Genomic DNA, 24,899 nt, shown 5'->3' with positions numbered 1-24,899 from the left:
TTTTTTTTCTTCCTCCGTGACTGCCGGCTGTCGGGAACATCTCTTCCCGCCAAGGAAAGCGGCGTTGGACAAAGAAATCTCCCGGAGTCGGGGGGCGGCGTGAGAATCCACGCGAGAGGAAGCGCTCCCCTCTTTGCTCCCGCCGGTGCTGGGGTTTCGCACGAGCGCGGGGTTCGAGGAGGGTTGGAAGCCGGCTAAGTTGGCGAAGCCGGAATGGCTGGAGCGGAGAAAGGCGGCGGCGTCGGAGTGCCGGAGAACCGGGAACATCTCTTTAAGGTTTTAGTCATCGGGGAGTTGGGTGTCGGCAAAACAAGTATCATCAAGCGCTACGTCCACCAGCTTTTCTCGCAGCACTACCGGGCTACCATCGGGGTGGATTTCGCTCTCAAAGTCCTCAACTGGGACACCAGGACTCTGGTCAGGTTGCAGCTCTGGGACATCGCAGGTGAGAGAAATTGGGCTTCTTGAAAATGGACAATCTGGCCAGACTGGATTTTTTTCAGCTGGAAAGGGGGGTGGGGGTGTCACTTTGCCCTTTGCATATTTCTGAGACCTTGTGAGCAAGTTGCAACTGGCTTCCTTGCATAAGATAAAAAGACCGCGGGGCATAAGTGCCTTGAGTTTCCTTGAAAGGAATTGGGGTGGCTTCAACTCAATTCCTAAAAATCCATCTCTTTTGCTCCTTTCTATGTAGCTGGAGAGAAAGCATGAGAATAAATTGTGCGAGGTTGAATTGTACTGTTCGGAGCTCCTGGGAGGAGCGGGGGTGGGGGGAATTAAGGATTTTGGGAGTATATTTGCTCAAACTTGGAAGAATCTATTCGTTTTGAATATACTTACTAGTATGTAGTATCTATTACTAATATCCTGTGTAGGTTTACACCGTGTATGTAAACTGGAAAACATAGGAATTTTCTTCTTTACTTTACCCACTTCCTTTTGTTCTATTTTCATTCAGGAAAAATGCCAGAGGTTAATAAACCTTTACATCAGGGGTCTCCAACCTTGGCAACTTTAAGCCTGGTGGACTTCAACTCCCAGAATCCCAGAAAGCTGGCTGGGGAATTCTGGGAGTTGAAGTCCACCAGGCTTAAAGTTGCCAAGGTTGGAGACCCTTGCTTTACACAAATTTTAAAGATGGGCAAATATATAAGGTTTTTGTTACATTTCCAGCTTTAAACAACCCTCCTTCTGTCTGGCCAAGTGTTTTCTGAGCAGCTGTTTGATAGTAGCATTTCAAAAGATTAAAACTTTTTTTCATGCTGATGATGGGAAAGCTTCATGTATTTAACATAACATAACAACAGAGTTGGAAGGGACCTTGGAGGCCTTCTAGTCCAACCCCCTGCCTAGGCAGGAACCCTACACCATCTCAGTCAGATGGTTATCCAACATTTGATGGTGACAGCTATGGCATGGGTTAGAGAAGCACACATACTTTGGTGTTGCATTTATAATTTTCAAGATCGTCTCGAAAATAACTGGAAGATATTTCTTTGTGTGTTTTACTGGTGGTCACTTTGAAAATGGTAAATATCTGAAAAGCAATTGTGAGATTTATGACATTTGCTCCCCTGGCCAGTAAACAATGAGACTTTTTTTTCAGCTTGCTTTTTTTTTCATTGTTTAAACTTCTGGAAGTGATAAATTGCAGAGAACTTTAGTATGAAGTTTTATATTGCTCTGTTTTGTGTGATCTTATGGATAAGTCAAATTAAATTTACTTGTCTCTTAGATATTTATCAGATTCTGCCTTTAAACCTTTTTATAGAGCTAAATGAAAGACATATTCTAGACTAATCTTGCTCCTAAAACTGGGTGTAAGTAGATTGTTTGGGAACTGTGCTTAAGTGACAATGAGGGGATTACAGTTAAGTATTATTAGAATTGATATTTTTTAGAGTAATGATTTTATAAAAGGTATATGCTTTTGTGAACTACTGATCACTTCATTATATAAGTGGAGTGGCTAAAGCAGCATTTCTCAATCTTGACCATTTTAAGATGTGAGGAATTCAACTCCTAGAATTCCCTAGCCAGCATGCAACAAACTTTTTGCAGCCTTTTACAAATCCTCTTTTCAATTGAGGTTTTAATTTTTGAAGCTTAAAAATCCATTTAATAAAACAATTAGGTAATAATGTATCCCAATGGTAGGAAATAAACTTTTGAGAAAAAATGGAAAATAATGCTATATCTATCTTTTTACATCTATGAAATCCTTGTTCAAAGATGTGTTTGCATATTATGAGTATTGCTCTGGAAAACTTAGTATTGTTTGCAGATTGCTTGCAAAATCATTCATCAGATTTTGCAAGCAATAGAGAAATATTTCCCCATGATCCAGCTAGGCCCCTTCTACTCGTATTTCAGTTTCAAGGGAATAAGAATGCTAGCAGTTGCCACGTGAATATATTTAACAGTTTAATTATTGCTTTAATTTATCTGAATAACAATTGTGTGTGTATATATATGTAATATATGAGAAAGACAGTTGACGTAACATAGGTCTTACAGGTGGCATTTTGTTAGCAGTATTGAATGTTCTCATGAGCCAAATTCCAATTTTTTTTGTAAAAGGGTGTGACTCTGGTTGCAACATGTGATAGTCATTCTGCACAATTGCTCAGTCTTCTGTTTTTGTACCCATATATTGCAATACTTGAGATACAAAGACAAATTTTCAGCTAGTACACCATCAAAACTGTCAATCTTTGAGGCACATAGAAGAGTATGGTTAAGTATTGGAGAATAAGTTTTGATTAAAGCTGATTTTTAAAACATTAAAAATAAAATGATTGTCCAGTGAAAGAAGCTGACTAAACTAGTTCAGACTATAATTCCCATTATAGAAATCAAATAACATGAGATTGTTAATTTAAATCCTCTTTAATCCATATCAGGCCAATACATTTATTAAATCAACTCAAAAGAGCATAATAGCGTGTAAGCCTTCTAGGTTCAACAAGAAGATACTAAATAAAACTGAAAAGTACCAGAGAAAAATTTCACTTCATGTGTTTATCTGTAATTACAGTCTGCTTTATTTACAGCCTTAAATTATAAATCTTTTGAACTTAAAATTCTGCACAAATGAGAAATCTTTTTACTGTAGTTAATAAATTTTAGGACATCACAAAAAGCCATATGAATTTGTTGTTAAAAATAGGATGAGACACAAGGGGAAAATATTTTAGCATGAAGTCTGCATCCCAAAGACCATCTTAAAGTCAGTACCACAGGTAGTCCTTATTTAAAGATAATTCAATGACCAAAACTGTGAAGGTGCTGAACAAAGGAATTTTCAAACCCATGACCAAAGATATGGCCATTACAGCACTCCATGGTCATGTGATTGGAATCTGGGCATCTGGGAACCCATTCACAATTGTGGCTAAATTGCCAAGTGCTTGGCAATCTTTTCCTGCCAGCTTCCCCAGAAAGTCAATGGGGAAGCTGTCGTGGAAGATTGCAGGTCAGTGTCACCTGCTGAGAGGAGTCTCCCTCTCTAACTGAAAAGGTCTGTCCCCAAATCCAAACAAGATTTTTCAGCCACAGAAGATTTGCAATCCCAGAACAGAGACTGAGTGTGGTAAGGTAAGAGTACAGGGTGCCTTAAGGCAGAGGAGGCCCAGGCAGACTCATGTGAGTGTTTCGCTGCTTAGAGGCTGAAAATCCTGTTTGGGTTTTGGCAAGGAGGATTTTCAGCTTCCAAGGGGACTGACAGCATAATAAAATACAGCAAGCAGTGTGGGGTGCCTTGCAGTGAGGAAGACAATACAGGGCAAATGCAGGTGTCTCTCTTTCATGCACTGAAAATCCTGCTTGGATGCTGGCAGAGAGGATTTTCAGCTACTGAGTGGAGAGAGACACTCGTACAGCCTGCACTGGGGCTTCTCCAATCCCTTGAGGCACCCCACATCCCTTACTTGGGATTCCACTTAATGATCCACCAGGTTGCTTTACCAGCACCACTAGGAGTGCTGAGTGTGGTTACTAAGTGAAATGGTCACATGACATCTTGCTTAATGACCGCTTTGCTCCATCACCAAGATTCTGATCCTTTAGCAGGGCCTACCTCTAGTATTGTTAAAATGATGTTACACCTCAGAATGATTTCCTCTAGGATAGAAAATCACATTAGTTCTTCATTGACACTGGTAGTCAACCTGATCCCTACCGCCCACTAGTGGGCATTCCAGCTTTCATGGTGGGCGGTAAGGGTTTTGTCCGATACTGAAGCACTTTCCTTTTTTTAAATTTAATTGACTTTTTTAAAAAAATCATAGTATTATTTAAAAACATTTTCATTAGGTTTTCATAAAATTCCCCGTGACAATTTAAATTTCTGAAAATATACTATTTGTATTGCCTGCGCGTAAGTTTAGTTCACGTTACGTAACTGAAACTAAATGGCGCTATAGTGCGACCGTAAACAAAATAGCCTCGTCCTGGAATAACTCATGCATCTCCCCCCACACCACCCAGCTGTAACAGACAAGCAGAGTTGATAGCTGGTGCCCCCCACAACCCAATCCACGATGCGCGAGAGGCATGTGCAGATGACGATACACGGCGTATTACTGTGAAACCAGTGGGCGGTTAGAAAATTTTACTACTAACAGAGATACAAAAGTGGGCAGTAGGTATAAAAAGGTTGACTCCCCCTGTTCATTGACATGCTGGGATAATTGTATGGCAAAGAAAAGGACATGTTATCATCCCTCACCTATTCATGAGTGATGCTTCCTATTTGTAAATGTACAGTGGGAATAGAGATTATGTGGTATAAGGTAAAGGTAAAGGTTCCCCTCGCACATACGTGCTAGTCATTGCCGACTCTAGGGGGCAGTGCTCATCTCCGTTTCAAAGCTGAAGAGCCAGCACTGTCCGAAGACGTCTCCATGGTCATGTTGCTGGCATGACTCAACGCCAAAGGCACACGGAATGCTGTTACCTTCCCACCAAAGGTGATCCCTATTTTTTCTACTTGCATTTTTACGTGCTTTCGAAACTGCTAGGTTGGTAGAAGCTGGGACAAGTAACGGGAGCTCACTCCATTGCACAGCAGCACTAGGGATTCAAACTGCTGAGCTGCCGACCTTTCGATCAACAAGCTCAATGTCCTAGCCCCTGAGCCATCGTGTCCCGTGTATAGCACAACAATTTTCCTGGAATATATAAGGATTTAAGAAATTAATCAGTAAATGCCTAGTAGATGCTATGTTTGATACTGCTTTTTGTAGTGTACTCACTTCTTACAGAGTAGTCAGTCTACAACAGGTTTAGTTGATTTTACATTGAGTTTTCTGACACGCCTGTCACTCCTTTTCAAACTTCACCAATGGCATCTTTTCAAAACTTTAACACAACTGAATTATTAGTCTGTTGGGTACATCCAGGCAAACTGCCAATAAAGCTTACCAGCAATACTGCTCCTTTAGGAGACCTCTGCCTTCTGTCTAATTACTTCTTGCTGGTGGCCTTTGGCTAGGATGGACTATAAATCCATCCTAACTATTGGCCATGCTAGCTAAGCAGATTTATACGGAAGGGGAAAAGACTAGGATTGGGAATTCCTTGTCTGCAAAGCAGGCAAATTGAGGAGAGAGCTTGTTCGGTTTGGCTACATTCCTGAAACATATTTTACCTGGTTACTTAATTAGCTGATTTTCTGTATTTGCACAGCTGAGCTCTAAATTAGCCTAACAGGCTGGATCCTACAACATATTTGCACAAAATAGAAAATAAGTGCCCCAAAGCTTAATCAAAGTTAACACATATCAACCAAGTAGTTGCCCAACCTCTTATATATATATATATAGTATATGCCCAACCTCTTAACCTGAATAAAATCTATATATACTGTCTTGTCTCAAAAACTGCCCTCTATAAACTTTATTGCACTATTCTTGTTAGCCAACTTGAGTGCTTATATAAACAGAAATAAAAGGTGTCAGTTTATAAGTACATTACTGTTCAATATACCCAAGTCAAATTCTCTTAATTGTGTATAAGCCATAGTAGCCAAGGTTGATACAGTGTTAGGCCAGTTTTATAAACCATAAGTATGTACAAGCCTTGGTTTATACACAGAGCTAAGGCAAAGAAAAAGAAACTATATTATGTCTATGGAGGTTGTCAATCATCTATGTCATGGTTGTTCCAAAAGGCAACTGAACTTTCTTGGCTTTTTTCTTTGAAAATGTTTCGCTTCTCATCCAAATTAAACTGAAGAAGCTTCTTTGTTGAGAAACAGTGTTTTCAAAAAGCAAACAAATAAATATCAAAGTCTAGTTGCCTTTGTAAAAGCACCTTTGGGAAAACCATATCATGGTTTGTATAATGTACAGATTTTGCCAGTGGCTTTATTTTTAGATGATTGTGGAAAGCCCTGCCAAACAACGCTAATGTAACCAAACCAAGTATTTTCTATTTTAAAGCTCGTAGAGGGGAAAAAAACCCATGTGGGTGTACCATTTAAATATAAAGAGGAAAGTCATAAAAAAAGTTAAATAAAAAAAGTGGGGAAAAATATTAAAATAAACTTCTAGATAGAAGTTAAAAGTATGGGCAGTAGGGAAATCACTATCTTTATATAAGAACATCAGCCTTCCCCAGTCTAGTGTTTTCTAAATCTGTTAGATTTCTAGTTCTCCTAATCCCTGGCCAGTAAACTCAGTCATTATTCTAACTGGCGATTATAGTGTTTGAAAGATACTGTTTGGAGAAGATCTGAGTTCACACTGCAGTTCAAAGAGTACAACTACCCCATCAAATGGAAAAGTACTGAAATTAAGGAGACATATTAATTCATATGCAAATAGGGACTTTTGTCTTTTGCCCTGTTAACAAAGGCCTAGATTTTTAATCTAATTTTTACTATTTTTAATAGATATGACCAGTCTCTCACCTCCCAAATTTATAGTGGGTTGTAAATTAATATATTTTTGTTTACTGAAGAAATTACTTGGGAAAGAGATTGATAATGGTGTTGAACAAGGGGTGAAATGCTCCCAGTTTGGACCGGCTCACCTGATCCAGTAAGGATGGCGGGTGGTCGTTCAGAGAACCGGTAGCAAAAATCCCTGCCCCCCTCTCCCCATGCCCATCTGAGCCATGCAATCATCAGAGGTTTTTTGTTTTCAGCCGAAAAAATGCTTTTAAAAGTAAAAAAAAAAAAGTTGGCCACACCCACCAAGTCATATTACCCACCACCACCAAGCCACACCCACAGAACCAGTAGTAACAAATTTTACATTTCACTCCTGTGTTGAACCACAATTTTAAATCACAATTTCTTGCTAAAACACTTTCGCCTTTTTCCCCCCTTGTTTCATCCAGTAAAATTCAGTGAATACCCTTCTAAAGTGGGATCATGGTTCAGATCATGTTGAGCTTTGATACGTCTTGAGAGTCAGCTGCTGAGAGAAGCTATTTCTGGGGACGTGCCAATACCCAAGTATGTCTAAAGTAGTTTTTTTGATCTTGGTCCAAATAATTTGCCTGCTTAACTTACATTAGTGGATTCCGCAAAAGCAGATTTTATTTGAGCTGCTCTCCCAGTGGCGGCTGAGTACTACAGAAAACCTCAAGAATACTTGCCTAAGAAGTGGTTGATGCATGAAGGAGTTCCTGTGGCTTATTGCTTTAGTTTTATGTTGTGGAAAGACACGGTAGAATACGGAAGTGACTACTCATTCCATTATCACATGAGGAAACCCTTGTGAATGGAAATCCTCTAGCCTTAATTTTAGCACATTTTCAGATTGCTTCTAAGGAAGCAAGTTTTTTTTTAATAAAAAAAAATTTCTTTGTCGATGTCCTAGAAATTTGAGTCCTTTAAAACAGGGGTCTCCAACCTTGGCAACTTTAAGACTTGTGGACTTCAACTCCCAGAGTTCCTCAGCCAGCTTTGCTGGCTGAGGAATCCGGGGAGTTGAAGTCCACAAGCTTTGCTGGCTGAGGAACTCTGGGAGTTGAAGTCCACAAGTCTTAAAGTTGCCAAGGTTGGAGACCCCTGCTTTAAAATAAAGAACAAATGTTCAATGTATGAGTAGAGAGGAATTTTCAAAAGGGAATTATCTAGCTGGGAAAATAAACTATAGAAACTATAAATAAATAATAAAAGCGTGTACTAAATCTTCATCCTGTGGAAAGGCTTTTTTCTGCATGCAGTGTATGTGATTTAACTAGGTTTGAAGATGATTTAACAGAGCAGATAGGGAAGTTGTGTGGCTTTATAACAGCCTTGTTGATCTTGGCTTCTTCTAAAGTTCATTTTAACTCGTGATTGTAGGAATTTTAATGCAGTGCATCTGGCAACAAATTCTGTTCTTCACCATCATACAATTAGCTTTGCAAATGCATCAGTGTCAGTTACTGGGTGCTCAGTAGAATTTTCCTCCTTCAGCTTCAGATGATTATATATTTGGTGGTTTCTGAAAAATTGAAGCCATAGGAATGAGTTCTTGATGTGCAGTGTTTTTTATCTGTTCATCTGTCATTATTTTCTCAGTTGTACAACAAAGCATGTTTCAGATCTGCAAAGAAATTGTGAGATTTGGTGATCATATTATACACAATAAGGAAAAAGAGCAAAATCAATAGTGCAATGAAAAAATAGACCCACACAAAATAAAATAGCTTAATGTAAATTCTGAGCACTCTGTACAATGGAACTCAAATGCCTGGGCAAATAGGAAGCTCCCTTGGATCACAAAATAAGATTTCATCACACAAATATTCAGCAATAATAGCAAATGTAGGCTTGAGTAGAATCCATTTGGTGGTGTGGTTAAGGCACCAGACTAGAAACTGGGACCCTGTGAGTTCTAGTCCCTCTTTGGGCACAAAGCTTTTGGGCCAGTCACTCACTTTCTCAACTCTAAGAAGGAGTCAATGGAAAACCACTTCTGAAATTTTCCCAGGTAAACTGCAACAAAAGAGACATACATGTCCAGGCATTCATTCAGAGTTAATATTGACTGGAAGGCACACAAACACAGGCTTGGAGACACGTAGGTGCAATTCCCCTACTTGGTTATAATGGCTGTCTGGTCATTTTACGCTACTGCTTTAAGAGGAATGAATATAAAATGGAATGAAATTTAGTGTGGACTATTATTTTTTTTGGAAGAAAATACACACAATATCAACCAAAGGCTACTTCTTTCCTCAACTGCTGTTCTTTCTTCTTTAGAAAATAATTTAGTTCTTGGAAAGAAATTAAACAGCAAAAGCCAATACCTGAGCAGTTGCAATCCCAAAACATAAATATAATTGCACTGGTGACACATAGATTTATACTGAAGACTAGGACATGTCATATAGAATTACTTCATGGTTTTGATTCAGTTCTGAACATTTTTTAATGCAAATGTTGTGAGTATGCAATTGCAAATCTGCATCATTTATTAAAACCATTTTAAGCATTATGCAGCTGCTGCAAGTATAAACAGAATTCCAGAGAATCCTGGGATAATTTACAAGTAAAAGGTAAAGGTTCCCCTTGCACATATGTGCTAGTCATTCCCAACTCTAGACGATGGTGCTCATCTCCATTTCAAAGCCGAAAACTGTCCAAAGATGTCTCCGTAGTCATTTGGCCGTTTACTTGTAACTAGGTTTACTTAAAACATAACAAATAGTTAAGTAAACTATGTTTACAAGTAAACACAGTTAAATCTAAGAATTATAATAATGCCACTGTATTATCTAAAAATTGTGAAAAATTCACTTACTCTGATAACTCAATGCCTTAAAATTTTACATGTTGCAACTGATATAAAGGCATAAGTTTTTTCCCTCATAATTGTGCAATTTCCTAATGGATTGAATGCAGAAGCGGATGTGTAAGCTGCTTTGGCAAACAAGTGATAGGTCTGATGCAGAAAATTATTTTCCCCCCCTTCTTCTTTCCTGTAACATGCAGGCATTCTAATAGCTTTTGGAATGGGGTAAAAAGTTGTTCAATCACTTTAAAGGAACTAGGAGGAAGTATACACTAGAGGTTTACAACTGCCTCTGGTATAAATTGGGTTCCTCTAACCGTTGTAGCTGGTCTTTCCCTGTTGCTTAAGAATTTCAGTGTCATTTTACATTTCATTAAACAAAAAGAAAAAGAGCTGTAGCAGATCTATCACTTTGAGGCTTACATTTTTAAACCTATCGCACCAGATATTTTATGGAAATCCTACTTTATAAGAAGTAGAATAACAAGAGAAGTAGAATCATTATGGGTTCTAAAATCTCCCACATTATTGTGTACAGATGTTAACTTCAGTTTGCAGTCTTTACCAAGGTAAATTTTGAAAGAGACTAGAATAGAATTCTTTATTGGCCAAGTATGATTGGACACACAAGGAATTTGTCTTTGGTGTATATGCTCTCAGTATACATAAGGAGAATAAAATACATTCATCGAGAATAAAAAGATACAACACTTAGCGATAGTCAAGTTTACTAATAAGCTATCAAATCATACTAGGAAACAAATAAAAACGATATACATTGAAAGATACAAGCAACATGGTTATAGTAATAAGTGGGAAGAGATAGATAGTAGCAAGGAAGAGAAGAATAATAGTAATACAGTCTTAGTAAATTATTTGACAGTGTTGTGGGAATTAGTTGTTAAGCAGAGTGATGGCATTTGGGGGGAAAACTGTCCGTGTGTCTAGTTGTTCTGGTGTGCAGATGGAGAAAAGGAATATCACAGGAAGAAATGATGCTAGAATCGCCTTAGTTTTGTAAGTTTAGAGTTGTAACTTTGTTTTTAGGAATTAGCTATTAGAGTTCTGCAAATCATTTGAAAAAAATGTGTTTTTGAACGGAGAGGAATGTGTACAAAGCATTCCTTTGGAATTGTTAAAGCTGCCGTGCTCTTTTTCCAAGCTCACAAAATTACTATTTTCAGACTTGTTCAGCTGGAGCAGGTGGTAAAGCAATACTACTATCTCATTAATTAGGTTCAACAAAACAAAATAGGTTACTCTCTCTTACAAAATGAAAGAAAATGTTCAGTGTTTCAGGAGCATGCTTGTGTGTTTTTAAAGATCATGTAGACTACTGCTATTGTTGCTACAAGCATAAATACTGTGTATGTAGAAAGGAGAAGTGAAGCCACACAAAATTTGATATTGACACCAGTGCATAGATGTGCAAGTGGCAAAATTAACACTGTTCGTGTGTAAGTGTTAATATATGCATGGAACAAAGAAACTGTTTGAAGGTTGAGCGCATATGCTTTAGGACTTTTCAGCCATCTGTGTACATGCGTAGAAGACACTGCTACAGGGATAGCTGGTGAAACTAACTATTAAATAATTTATACTGGCTTAGGGGCCTCATGCCAAAAACTTAGAATTGGTCATATTTTCAGGAAAGGAAAATGAATAAGTATGATTGTGAGGATCATTAAATAGATTCATACAGCATATGTACTATAGTTTATAAATTTTAATTAAGCCATTTAGTTTTATGTACTGACTGATCCCTGCAGCGCCACTAAGCTCGGCAGGCTTTTTTAAATTTTTCTTTTTAAATTCTTATGTCATCTGGTGGCAACTTAATTATTAAATGGAGGATTCAGCTGTGGGTTCTCTGGGTTTTTTTTCAACGGGACAAAGAGCATGTTCAAGTCTTTATTCAGGAAGGAATAAGTTGGCAGTAACTATTTACATCTGTACTTTACCTTGACTGAATTAGGGATAAGAGATAGTTGCATAAAGGCTTTTTACAAGTCGAGATTTGCCTTTTGCCTAAACAATCTCTTAATTATAGTCCATATTTGCTTTCTCAGCCTTGCATAGGTTTCTACTGTGGTTGTTTAAGCATTAAAACCTTGAGAATTTACTGAGTTTGCTTCACAGTTGCTGGACCTATGTATTATAATATTGCAACTCACGGTAAAACAGACAAATGGCGAGAAGATTGGGTTGTCTGTTAAAATCAAATATTCATTAAATGATAAATGGCTTTTTTCAGCCCCTCAAAACACTTGTATGAGAAAATATGCTTTATTGATCATAATAGTTGTAATAATCCCCCCAAACTATAGAGATTGTTAGTGTTGTCTCAGAATATATTAAATTCTTAATATTTAATATTAAGGCTTAGGGCCTGGGTACTTCTGGGACCGCCTGCTGTTACCTCATGCCTCCCACCGACCCGTACGCTCACACAGAGGGGGGCTTCTCAGGGTGCCGTCCGCCAAACAATGTCGGCTGGCGGCCCCCAGGGGAAGATCCTTCTCTGTGGGGGCTCCTACCCTCTGGAACAAACTTCCCCCGGTTTTATGCCAAATACCTGACCTTTGGACCTTCCGCTGCGAATTGAAAACACATTTATTTATTCGCGCGGGGCTGGCTTAAATTTTATTGTTTTTTTAAATTTTTATTATGAATTTTAAATGGGTTTTAGTTTTATATGTTCCAAAGTTTTAGGCCAATTATGTAATAAGTTTTTTAATTTGTATTTTAATTATATATTGCACTGTTTGTTTTACCTTGGCTGTACACCACCCTGAGTCCTTCGGGAGAAGGGCGGTATAAAAATCGAATAAATAAATAATAATAATAATAATAATAATAATAATAATAATAATAATAATAATAATAATAAATCTAAGTCAGGGGTACTGCTGGGTTTTTCCCCCTCCCAATTCAATGGATTTTAAAGAAAAAAGAGGGTAATATAGAATAGTGAACATCTGTTTTTGAGGGAAACAGTATCCAAACTTATTCATCAAACAATGGATTTTAACTGTTGTTTGGAGAAAATTCCATTGATTTCTGAAATGTGGACAAAATCCCAGCCAATTTTTTTCATTAAATCCCCAATCTGCTAAATTAAAGTCCGTTAAATCAAATATTTACCTTACTCTCTTTGGGATAGCTTGTTTAAAACTCTAATAGAAGGAGTTCAACATCTTCTCACCCTGATATTTAATTATTGACTTTATGGCTCAATCTTTGTGTTGTGATTCATCTGTATTATGTAATCAATTGAAAGGTGTTTGTGACAAGACCAGAGATGATACATTCTGTTTCAGCAGAAGCAGAAGACTGAGTACATTACAGGATATCTGTTGTTATAAAGTTGAGCTTATAAACCCAGATGCATGACATACATCCCACTTGTAACCCATAGGTATTCAGATCCTATCACTGTTATTTCTGTTATAAGAAATATAACGCATTCTCAATTTATCTCACAATTTGCTTACTTGTGCATGAACTATTACTATTGTAAATGAAGGCCCAGAGTAGAATTAAGCCAATTATTTTGGATTCCAAAAAGAAATTTTTAGATGTCATTAATGAATATATGAAGAACATTTTATTTCCTTCTCATTTTTCTGGAAACATGAAGGACTTATATTGTTTCCTTTTATTGATACTCATGATACTGAACATTTAAACTGTCTGGTTTGACAAGTATCTGATCTTTAACACCTCAACACATATATTTATTTCTCTGGTAATTTACTGAATTCAAACTGTCTTAGTAAATATCTGGGTGTTAACGCAAGCACTCCAACTCTTTTTTATGAACTATTGCATAAAGATCATGACTACATAATTAAAATTATATGCAACTATGAATTTTCTGTCATGAATGATTATATTTGTTTGAATTTATTCTCAGCTGATTTTTCCATAAACAGTTACATTATTGTTAAATTGACGTCAGATTTTAAGTGGAACCAATTTTAGGCCTGTCAAGGGATTTTTAAAATTCCACTTGGTTCTCAAATGTCAGGCATAAAAATATAATTTGTTCTGTCTAAATTTGAGTATGTACATTGTCCTAGACATGTGATATACACAATTATGCAAAGGTAGAGATATACACAGAAGAAACATTGATATATTTAGGACTCAGCAGTCTTAGAGATCTATGGATGAAAAAAACCCCTATTTTTGTAGGGGACGTGGCAGAGCCGGGGGTGAAGTTAAACAAGGCATCAGTTTAGAATTGTTACATAGCCACAAAAGAATGAAGTCCAACCACCTTTGAATGACATTAATGCTTGTCTAGTTCTGTCCAGGTACATTAATCTGAGCAGATTCCTGTGCATAGACTATAGTAATAAACCAATTAAGTAGAACTTTCACATGTGAATTTGGTTTCTATTCCTTTCTTAGTCCTTAAATGTGAATAAAATTTCATTTATATTTTGAACTAATAAACATTAAATATTTTACCTAATATTCAATCTTAATTTATAGTACTTAAATTTAATCTTTGTTTTGCCAAACTTTGCCATAGTTATTTAGGAAAACTCCGATTAAGTTTCTTCCACTTCTCCAAGTATTTTGATTATAACAATTTCCAATATTCTGCTCAATTTCAAATATTCTCCCTCAGCCTCTTTAAGGAAGCAATATTGAATACTACTTCTGTTTCCCGAAAATAAGACCCTGTCTTATAATTTTTTTGCCACCAAAAAAGGCACCACATCTTATTTTCAGGGGGATGTCGTCCACTGACTCACCTCACTTGCACACGTCGCCTCCGGCTTCCTTTTTGCTGTCAAGAGGCCTTCAGGAACATTTTCGACCGGCAAGGCCAGCAAGGGTTTCCTGAAGGCCTTTGCAGCTGATAACAGAGCTCTGGATTGATCCGGAGCTCTGTTATCGGCTTGAGAGGCCTTCAGGAAAGCCTTGCCAGCTCAGAAGAAATGGGCCGAGGTATGCAAGGCTTGGCTGAAACTATTTGAAGGTAAGCAGTAGGGCAGCTCCACCTCACCCACCCCCGTCCCCACCCTAGCTTAATTTTTACCCATGCACCTTGGACTGGCGGGATCTTAATTAGGGCTTATTTGGGGGGTAGGGCTTATATTGGGCGCATGTGTAAAAATCAAGCTAGGACTTACTTTCTGAGTAGGTCGTATTTTTGGGGAAACACAGTATATTCTATAATACTTGCCCATTTATCTTTCAGGTCAAGAACGCTTTGGAAATATGACCAGAGTATACTATAAAGAAGCTGTGGGAGCTTTTGTAGTTTTCGATGTCACCAGAGGATCAACATTTGAGGCAGTTTCCAAGTGGAAACATGACTTGGACAGTAAAGTAGTGCTTCCCAATGGCAGCCCAATCCCAACCATTCTACTTGCCAATAAATGTGACCAGAAGAAAGACAGTAACCAAAATCCTTCTCCTTCTCAGATGAATCAGTTCTGCAAAGAGGGAGGCTTTGCTGGATGGTTTGAAACTTCTGCTAAGGTAAGGCTATTTCTAAAAGAAGGACCTCTCTGTGTGTTCAGAAATGGCCTGCTGACCTAACCCAGCCTTGTAGTTGGGTCCTGCTAATTCAGAATTCCACAACTTGTTGCTTTCTGGATTTCTAGATATTATTGGTTACGTTGATCTCAAAGAATCAAGAAGAACTTTAATGAAGAAATTAAAATAGTTTGGGCAAATGGATCAGTCAGCAGAGATATGTAACTGAATATTGCCAACAATATTTTCCTCCATTTTCCAGCAAAAGGAGAGCTAAAAAAAAGCTAAAATCTTACACAGCTACATTTCCCCCCCTGTTCTTTCGAAAACCTACATTTTCTGATAATATAAGAGCCCCTGTACATGTATTGTAATTCTATTTTTTCAGTCTTCATCCAATATGTAAACTTAAAAGTGATAATGAGCTTGTAGAATTTTATATTTTCCGTCCTCTATCTTTTATAACTAGATAGCTAAACATGAAATAGGAATAAATTCTCCGTAAGGTCTATAACAACAATGAAAATAAATAATTAAGGGCTTGATAATCATTATATAATCCCTTTTTCTTTTCTTCAAATTTGTCAGAATAGTTGGATCAAAGTGGTTTAAAAATGTTGCCAACATCAAATGATTTGTTATTGCCTATATTTATTTAATGATGCTTGGCATGCATACAAAGAAAAATTTTGCCAGCTGCTGAACACAGCAGGATAATCCCTTCAAGTCGTATTTTAACTTTACATTCATTTATTTAGTTCTTTTATGGTGCACATAAATGATCTTGTCCTTAATTTTCCCAATGCTTATGGGAAGAAAGTAGAACAAAAGAAAAATCAAACTTAGGCTGGTCTTTTAATAAAAGAACAATTGCTGGCAGAAAGCTCAGGTGCATATGGTCTAAAAAAGAAAGCGGCAGCCACCATTCCTTTCTCTGAAAAAGCATTTAAATACTTACCTGTGAATCTGTTACTTATGATAAACAAGTAAAAAGTATAAATTCAGAAATGGAAAATTTGATACTTGATTAAAATCTAGATATTCTTTCTTGGGTCTGATCTTGAGAAAAAGTTGTAAAGTTCAATGGCTAAAGACTTCCTTAGCATAATGAAGAGTTTTCTTTTGGGCTATGTCAGTAATGGCTAACCTTTTTGCCATCACGTGCCAGGAAGAGGGGGCGGGGGGGGTCACGCACAGTTGTGCCCACCCCAATAATTCTAGGTGCCCCACCCCCGTGCATGCGCACGCGACTCTTCCCCCCCGCCAACACGCGATGGCCTGGTAGGCCTGTTTTTCTCTCCTACCTATCTCCAGAGTCTCTCTATAAGTCTGGGAGGGTGGAAAATGGGTTTCCCCATTTCCCTGGAGGCCCTCCAGAGGCCAGAAACGGCTTGTTTACCAACTTCTGGTTGGACAGGAAGTGACTTTTTTTGCTGTCCCCAGCCTCCAGACTCTAGAGAGGCTCTGGGGGGCTGGGGACAGCAAAAAATGTACTTCCTGTCTAACCAGAAATTGGTAAACGGGCCATTTCTGGCCTCCGGAGGGCCTGGGGAGGGGTGGGAAAGGCAGTTTTCCATTCCCCCAGACTCCTAGAGAGGCTCTGGAGCCAGGTAAGAGAGAAAAAAGGGCCTTCCCCACCACCACCCAGGCCCTCTGGAGGCAGGAAACAGAATGTTTCCCTACTTCTGGTGGGCCCAGAAGGCCTGAAAATCAGCTGGCCAGTGCGCGCATGTGCACCGGAGTTGAGCTCACGTGCCCACTGATATGGCTACGTATGCCACCGGTTCGCCATCACAGGGCTATGTTCTCACAACTTGGCAAGCGATAACATAGTTTATTTCTTTGTGATTCAGTGGGCTGTATGAGCACAACACTTGTGTTTTATTAACTTTACATTATTGGTTAATATATTGTATGAATCAAAACCATTGTGATTGATTAAATGTATATTATGTTGGCTGAATATGACCTTAAACCCTAGTCTTCCAAGTGAAAAGAACTTACATAATTTGGTCGGGAATGACTATATTTTTATTTTATCTAGCCCTTAGCAACTAAGATTTGTGGATTTCAACTCCCATGCTGGCACAAGTCTTAAAGTGGCCAAAGTTGGACACCCCTGATTTAGCCACAGCTTGCTACCTAATTAGGAGAAAATGTGCTTGAGGCATCATGTTTTCTTATTGAAAAGGAGACATTCAGATTTGGACTCAGTAATACATAGCACATTCAGATCCAAATAGGCAATTTTATTCTGTCCCAGTTTCTTACATATACTGGTAGTGATATAAGCCAGGATGAATGTCTTGACCTTTTACCATGGTGAATCAGGAAAGAAATAGCCCAGTAGCTCTCAATTATTTCTCTCAGTTCAAATAAACCAACTTATGGATCCCAATGTCATGTTTGAACATATACAATGTTTAGTGCCTGTTTGGCAGGTCTCATGCAGTGAAGAAAATCTAATAAAGATGCTATGCCAATACATAATGTATGTTTAAAACATAAATTCAGTTTTTCTCCAATTGTAATTTGTTGCATTCCTACAAAGGTCAGCTACAGTGTAAAATAAGACAAGTTCTAAGGACAGTGAAATGTTTTATTAATAAATTATTTCCAATTTAAAAGCAGAGATCTAGATACCGTATTTACACTGAAGCATTATGCACCCTCTTGATCCTTGGGCGCAGGAAAGCATTAACTTGTCTCCTGGTCTCCTTAGGATAACATCAACATTGATGAAGCTGCTCGGTTCTTGGTGGAAAACATCCTTGCCAACCTGAAAGCCTTCCCGAATGAAGAGAATGATGTTGATAAATTAAAACTGGACCTGGATCCCCTAAAAGCAGAAAGTAAATCCCAGTGCTGCTAGACATATGTCTTGCATCAATACATCATGAGAACAGGATGTTTCTTTCTCATGTTGGACAGCTGCTGTGGTGCTTAATCACAACTATCTCGTGGGGTATTAAATTCTTCACATTCCATGGTGTTTACATTTTTTAAAAAAATCAAATAAGACTTAAGAGTTACACATATGCTATTTTCTTATTGGTAAGCTATTTAGTATAGTCACAGGCTGGCATCCCTCTAAAAACTGGTAGGATTTAGGTGAAAGACTTGGCTTCAATTCCCGGTTAACATGGTGTAATTGCAGAACTAGAGTAGAAAAGGCAGTTCAGTTGCAATTACTCATTTTATTAAGGACTATACATTTCCTTATCTTTTTTTAATATAGGTCAAATTTCTTTATCTCCTTGCTCTAATGTTGCTTGTCTTCTATTTAACAGTAGGACTCTGAAACAAAAAGACTTCCAAGCCATAAAGTGCTTGGGAGCCATAAATAATTCTGAGGCAGGACTGAGCAGGGATTCCTCATTTATAATGTGCCTTAAAGTATGTAAGAATCTATTGCTTGGAATATAAGGGTAGTTGGCTAGTGTGAAAGAACTAAAAATGTATTTGTGCAATCCGTCAAATAAATGAGTAACAATTCATTCTGACTGTCTGGGAAGAGGCATTCTCTGGTATATTTTCACATGTTAACTAAAATTATGTACAATGAAATTTAAAAAATAAGTGATCCCTTACTGTACAAGGACAGTTCTTTTCAAAAAGATTTCATGATGTCTGGGCTGAAAATGAATAATGTTTAATGAACTTTATTTTTATGAAACCATTCGTTAACAAAAAACTATCTTTTAAATTAGAGATGATTTAACCTACAAATAGTCTTTTTTAAAAGCAGGTTATTTTTTTACAGATGTAATATTTTGCCAATTAACTGTTTAACACAGGGAATTAAGAATTGATAATGGGGCATACTTTCATGCACAAGAATAATTTGCAAATGTACAATACAATATACACTTGTGTCTTAAGAAATGTTCATTGTTATTCGTGATGAGGTTTGTGAACGTTTGGAGAAAAGACTTCAAAGAAATACTTTCACCAATTGCAATTAATATTTACAACTGTGGGTTCTACTCTGTTTTCTGTATATTACACCAGTCAAATGTAACCTGACACCTGCTGCAAACTGTAAAGTACTTTGGACTACAGTAACACTCTTCAGATTTAGACTGGGTCATATATGTATTTTTGTGTATCTGATACTGTATTTAATATTAATGCAAGCTATATAATAAAAATACTTAAGATTTTTATAAGATAGCGTCAGGTACATTGTCAATTGTACAAACAGAAGAATACGAAGAACATGCCTCAGGTTGAAAATCTTATATTCTAGGCCTGTGCTGGCTTTGTGGAAATTTATATGAAGTCAGCTACATTTTAAATCTTGGTTTGTCAAAATATTCTTTGTTCCTATAGTTTTCTACTTAAATGCTGAATGTTCTTGAATTTATTAGGTTCAAATTCTAAAATGAGCAAATCAGTTCAAACAAAAAGTCAGTGTACTCTAGAAAGAAACATAGAGACTGTAAAATTACAAAAAGTTCCAAAAGCCTTTAATACAACTGATTTGGAAAATACATGTTCATTCATCTCGACCTTTGTTCTTGAAACCCAAATATAGTAACTTTATACAGAATGATTTTCAGCAGGCTTTCAAGTTGTTACTTTAAGTATAACCCTCAGGACAGAAAACCCCTGCACTTGTATAGATTCAAATAATGCTGAATATGAGATTTATAGTGTTTGATAATGGTTAAGATAATAAAGTTTTGTGTCCTTCACTTAAATCAGTGGTAGTCAACCTGGTCCCTGCGGCCCACTATTGGGCATTCCAGCTTTCATGGTGGGCGGTAGGGGTTTTGTCCGATACTGAAGCACTTTCCTTTTTTTTAATTTAATTGATTTTTTTAAAAAAATTCATAGCATTATTTAAAAACATTTTCATAAAATTCCCCGTGACAATTTAAATTTCTGAAAATATACTATTTGTATCACCAGCGCATAAGTTTAGTTCACATTACATAAGTGAAACTAAATGGCGCTATAGTGTGACCGCAAACAAGAGCCTCATCCCAGAATAGCTTGCGCATCTCCCCCCACATCACCCAGCTGTAAGAGACAAGCAGAGCTGATAGCCGGCGCTCCCCCCCCAAACCCAATCCACAATGCACAAGAGGCATGCGCAGACAACGATACACGGCGCATTACTGTGGAATCGATGGGCGGTTAGAAAATTTTGCTACTAACAGAGATACAAAACTGGGCAGTAGGTGTAAAGTAAAAGTGAAAGTAAAAAGGTTGACTACCCCTGACTTAGATCATCTTCAGTGAAAAAATATATCTTCTTTTCGTAATATGGAAATTGGCTGCTTTGCTAGAATAATATCACATCATTTTTAAAACCAGATTGTTTATTTTTTTCAATTTCAATTTCATATTTCCCTTCTTTAAACACTATCAACATGTTTGTCTTATATTATGTATTTTAATTATTGACCAAGCATATTCTGAGAACTGTGGAATTATTGACTTGAAGTTCTGAACGATTTAATTTTGCATTACAAAGTTTAATAGGTCTGTGATTCAAGAAATAAATATGTTAAGAATTTTAGAAGGTGAGACAATGCTTGTTCCCAACATTCAGATGATTCTGATCATTTTCCTATTTTATATCATCTAGTCCTGAACATTTTAATACTTTTATACAAAACAAATGCATTTGGCAAAATATTACATTAGCAAAGAAGGAACACATGTCATTTATGTGTTTATATTATGAAATGTAATATATTCATTTGAAATGCACCAAATGGGGAGCAAAGTAACTATTCTTTCAGTAATAACACGATCAATATTCAGTTATTTGAGTATTTAATTATTCAAAATACCTTTCTATGAGAATTTTTGAGATACATGAAAAGCATCTGGAAGCTCCAGTTGGTGCAAAATGCAGCAGCCCGCATGGTTTTGTACAGACCTCGGTATGCACATATGTCACTTCTCCCGCGGGAGCTGCATTGGTTGCAATTTGCTTCTGACTGCAATTCAAGGTGCTGGTTGTCACCTTTAAAGCCCTTCGTGTCTTGGGACCAGGTTATGTGAGAGACCATCTGTTGCCAGTCACATCCACCTGACCCACTAGAGTAAGAAGGCAAGGAAGGTTGCAGGTCCCGTCCCCTAAGGAGGTACATCTGGCGGGACTCAGAAGAAGGGCCTTCTCCGTGGTGGCTCCCTCTGAAACATCATCCCTCCAGAAAATAGACTGGCCCCCACTCTGACCCTCTTTCGGAAGCCTGAAGATATTCTGCCAATGGACCTTGGGAATCCAGAGAGGAATGGAGTCTATTAAATGGTTGGTATGAGTGTGTGTCATCGCAGGAGTGGGGGGTTGTTATTTTATTATTTTTATTTCTTTTATATTGTTTTTATTTCCTGTAAGCCACCTTGAGTCACATGAGCAAGTAGGTGGCAATATAAATTTTCCAAAATAAATACGTTCTCATGAGAAAACCATGCTGTTTTCAGACAAGCATGATAAAGAGTGCCCTAATGGCCTATGCTTATAGACAAATCTCTTAATGTGAAAAATAGTTGCACAGTTTAGCATAAGCTTAAAAGCCAGAGATCTTAACAGTTCTACATTCTGTGCAACTTCTTAAAACTAACAGACTAAGATAAGTAGTTGTAGAGCTTTCCAGGGGGATAGCTGTGTTAGTCTATGCCAACAAAATGACAAATATTTATGACACCTTAAGAGAACAGTATAAGAATTTATAGCTTTTATTTAAACAAAGCTTTTATAGCTTTTACAAAATATTATAAAAATCACTTCAAAGCTTTTGTGCATCTGATGGATGTATATATAATGTAGTCCGTAGAAATTTGAGCTATAACAAATGTGTTAATCTAATATGCCAAGAGACACATTATTTATACTAGTTCAAGTTATCAACAGCTACATTCCTTTTTAGGGTCATTGTAAATCCTCATTTAGTGTATTTAAAGCTGTAAATGATATTTCCTGTCCTAGGTGAAGAACTGGAAAGAGAAGAAAAACTACAGATCCTAAAAGTTGAAGATATACTTATTGCTACAGGCAAATAATTTGTGAAACACTAAAATTGTTCCTCAGCAAATTTGACTATTCTGTGGTGATATATGACTTTAAACTAGTCTTCTTCCATCTGTTCCCTTATGGATATATTTTATTGTCAGATCATGAGAACAAGAGTACAATACACATAATGGGCATCTGGTTTGGAGAAACTGATGAGTTCAGTCAAACATTTTTGTATTCAAGAAGTTAGCTACAGAATCATGGAAGGCTGACATTTAAAAAGGATGCCCCTATGTTCTTTATTTCTCTCGGTATTTATAAGGGCCATATATCAAATTGTTAAAAAGAGTACTAATATTTCATTTACATAAAACACTCCTGGAAAAAGTGAAGAAAATAATCCAGCAACGGAAAATCTAGTTCAAGTCTAGATAATCTTATGACACTGGTTTGAGAGCAATTATTAAACGTGGAGGAATTAATTCCTAAGCAACATTCTTAAAATAACCCTGCAAAAGCTACCGTTAAGATGTAAGCAATGCATAGCAATAGAGTAATAGGAAACTGGAGTGGGGAGGCTAAGTTTAAATTTATCCTCAATAGAATTCACTGCATGTCTTTGTTTCAGTCATTTTCTATTAATAAAACCAATTGTTAATAGGGATTGTTGTGAGGAAGAAATAAATGGAGATTCCCATGCAAGACATCTTGAATTTTTGGATAAAAGACAGAATAGAAACTTAACAAATCATACAGCCACAATTTTCAGATTTATCACTTGGTGCTTAATGTGGCGGTTTTTCAGAATTTCTATTCTGACAAGATGTAAAAAAAAAAATCCCAATATACATGTGAACATATGTCAGGGCTTTGCACATCATCTGGATTAATTCTCCATGTAGGAATAGCTGTTTTTCTGTAAAGAATTTGCTTTCTGATTATTGGTCCTCTCATAGATACAAAACCAATTTATCCATTTTTCCTTTGTTCATCTGACTCCACTTACATTTTAACAGCACACATCTCCACTTGTCTACTCAGAAGAAAGGCCCATGGAGTTCAGTTTGAGTTACAAATGTTTGTATAGATTGTACCAAAGTTATACTTGGTGATGCTCAAAAATTTATATGACTTATAAGTGGCTTGCTATTAAAAAGATTTTTTTCCTCTAAATTACATAGATGTGTGAATAGAAAAAAAATACAATGGGAATAGTTGAATTTTCTCTACCCTAGCTGAATTTTCTACATTCTATTTCCTACTGCATGCTGAATCTTTCCTAGGCATCAAATCACGTATTAGGGCTCAGTTTCTGAATAACTTCTTATGGTCATGACTATTCAGAAGCAAAATCATGTATTTCACATACGGTGGACATAATCCTAAATTTAATGATAATGTGAAAAACCCTTAAAAACAGCACAATGCCTCCTACAAAAGCATGCCTAAAAAGTACCCTTATGGGATTAAACCTCATTCAACCAGGTGGCTGCAAAAAAAACAAACAAAAACTCAGACTTATTGCACTCTATTTACAAACACACATCTGCATTTTCATCCCTCGGTGAAGCCCCTTAATTAGTTAGTTAGTTATCTAATGCGATATCATTCCATCTTGGTCACTATTCGCTTCAAAGCTCTCTGCTTCGCTTTGGAAGCGGCGGCAGTGCAGAGCAACCCACTCGGCTTCAGGTCCCAACGGGTTCTACTTCGGCTAACTTTGTGGACGTGTCCAGCTAGGGTGGTTTTCTTGTCATTTCTTTTCGCCACTGGCATTCAAACCAAAACCTCATTGCCAATGCCTATCTTCTGTGACGTTTTTCAGCTCCTTGGGACAAAGTTGCGGTCCCGAGAGTTTGCTAGTCTCTGTCGGTCTGTCTGTCTCAGAGCGAACGAGAGCGAAAGAGCTGGGATGAGAGAGGGCGGGAGAGGGGTTGTTAGACAGACAAAGTTATCCAAAGTTTTTTATTTATTTATTTGTCACAACAGTATATATAAGCATAAGCATGAAATAACTATACGATATATAAGTACATATAAGAGTAGAAGTATGTAATAACTATTTGAAATTGGATACAATCAAACGGAACATTAGGACAGGAACGGTAGGCACGCTGGTGCTGTTATGCACTCCCCTTACCGACCTCCTAGGAATGGGGTGAAGTCAATAGTAGATAGTAAATTGGATTATTTTAATTGTTCGTTTGTGTTAATTCGGGGGGGGGGTTGTTAGATGGACAAAGATACCCAAAATTAAATGGGATTATTTTGATTGTTCCTTTGGGTTAAGGGAGAGAGGAGGGAGGAGGAAGGGAGGAGAGTTGTTAGATACCCAAAATTAAATGGCATTATTTTAATTGCTCGTTTGTGTTAATTCGGGGGAGGGGGTTGTTAGGTGGACAAAGAGACCCAAAATTAAATAGGATTATTTTAATGGGTTAGTTTGTGTTAATTTAGAGGTGGGGAAGGGTTGTTAGATGGACAAAGATACCCAAAATTAAATGGGATTGTTTTAATTGTTCGCTTGTGTTAAGAGAGAGGGGGAAAGGGGAGTTATTAGATACTCAAAGTTAAATGGGATTATTTTAATTGTTCGTTTGTGCTAATTTGAGAGACAGGCAGAGAGCGAATCTATCTGTGTAGCTCTACCTACCGGAAGGCGTTTCGGATCTTTTTTCTTTCTTCCGGTGTAGGGC

The 24,899-nt window shown here is 37.3% G+C and overlaps 1 protein-coding gene across 1 annotated transcript; it reads left to right on the top strand.

Moving 5' to 3' along the window:
* Positions 1 to 19,392, top strand: RAB32 (RAB32, member RAS oncogene family). The gene is made up of 3 exons (XM_058170086.1): positions 1 to 445; positions 14,950 to 15,233; positions 17,953 to 19,392. The coding sequence occupies exons 1-3, from the start codon at positions 214 to 216 to the stop codon at positions 18,100 to 18,102; spliced, it is 666 nt and encodes a 221-aa protein (XP_058026069.1). The 5' UTR covers positions 1 to 213; the 3' UTR covers positions 18,103 to 19,392.
* Positions 19,393 to 24,899: the final 5,507 nt, after the last annotated feature.

The sequence above is a fragment of the Ahaetulla prasina genome, chromosome 1, assembly GCF_028640845.1.
Source record: "Ahaetulla prasina isolate Xishuangbanna chromosome 1, ASM2864084v1, whole genome shotgun sequence".
In the NCBI taxonomy this organism is placed as follows: domain Eukaryota; kingdom Metazoa; phylum Chordata; class Lepidosauria; order Squamata; family Colubridae; genus Ahaetulla; species Ahaetulla prasina.
Note: the sequence above shows the minus strand (reverse complement) of the source record. Positions and strands in the feature narration are given on the sequence as shown.

Excerpts from the sequence above, each read along its gene's own strand:
- RAB32 (XM_058170086.1), top strand. The coding sequence starts at position 214 with ATGGCTGGAGCGGAGAAAGGCGGCGGCGTCGGAGTGCCGGAGAACCGG. Across the intron at positions 446-14,949 it reads GCAGCTCTGGGACATCGCAG|GTCAAGAACGCTTTGGAAAT; the intron begins GTGAGAGAAATT and ends TTTATCTTTCAG. Across the intron at positions 15,234-17,952 it reads GGTTTGAAACTTCTGCTAAG|GATAACATCAACATTGATGA; the intron begins GTAAGGCTATTT and ends TGGTCTCCTTAG.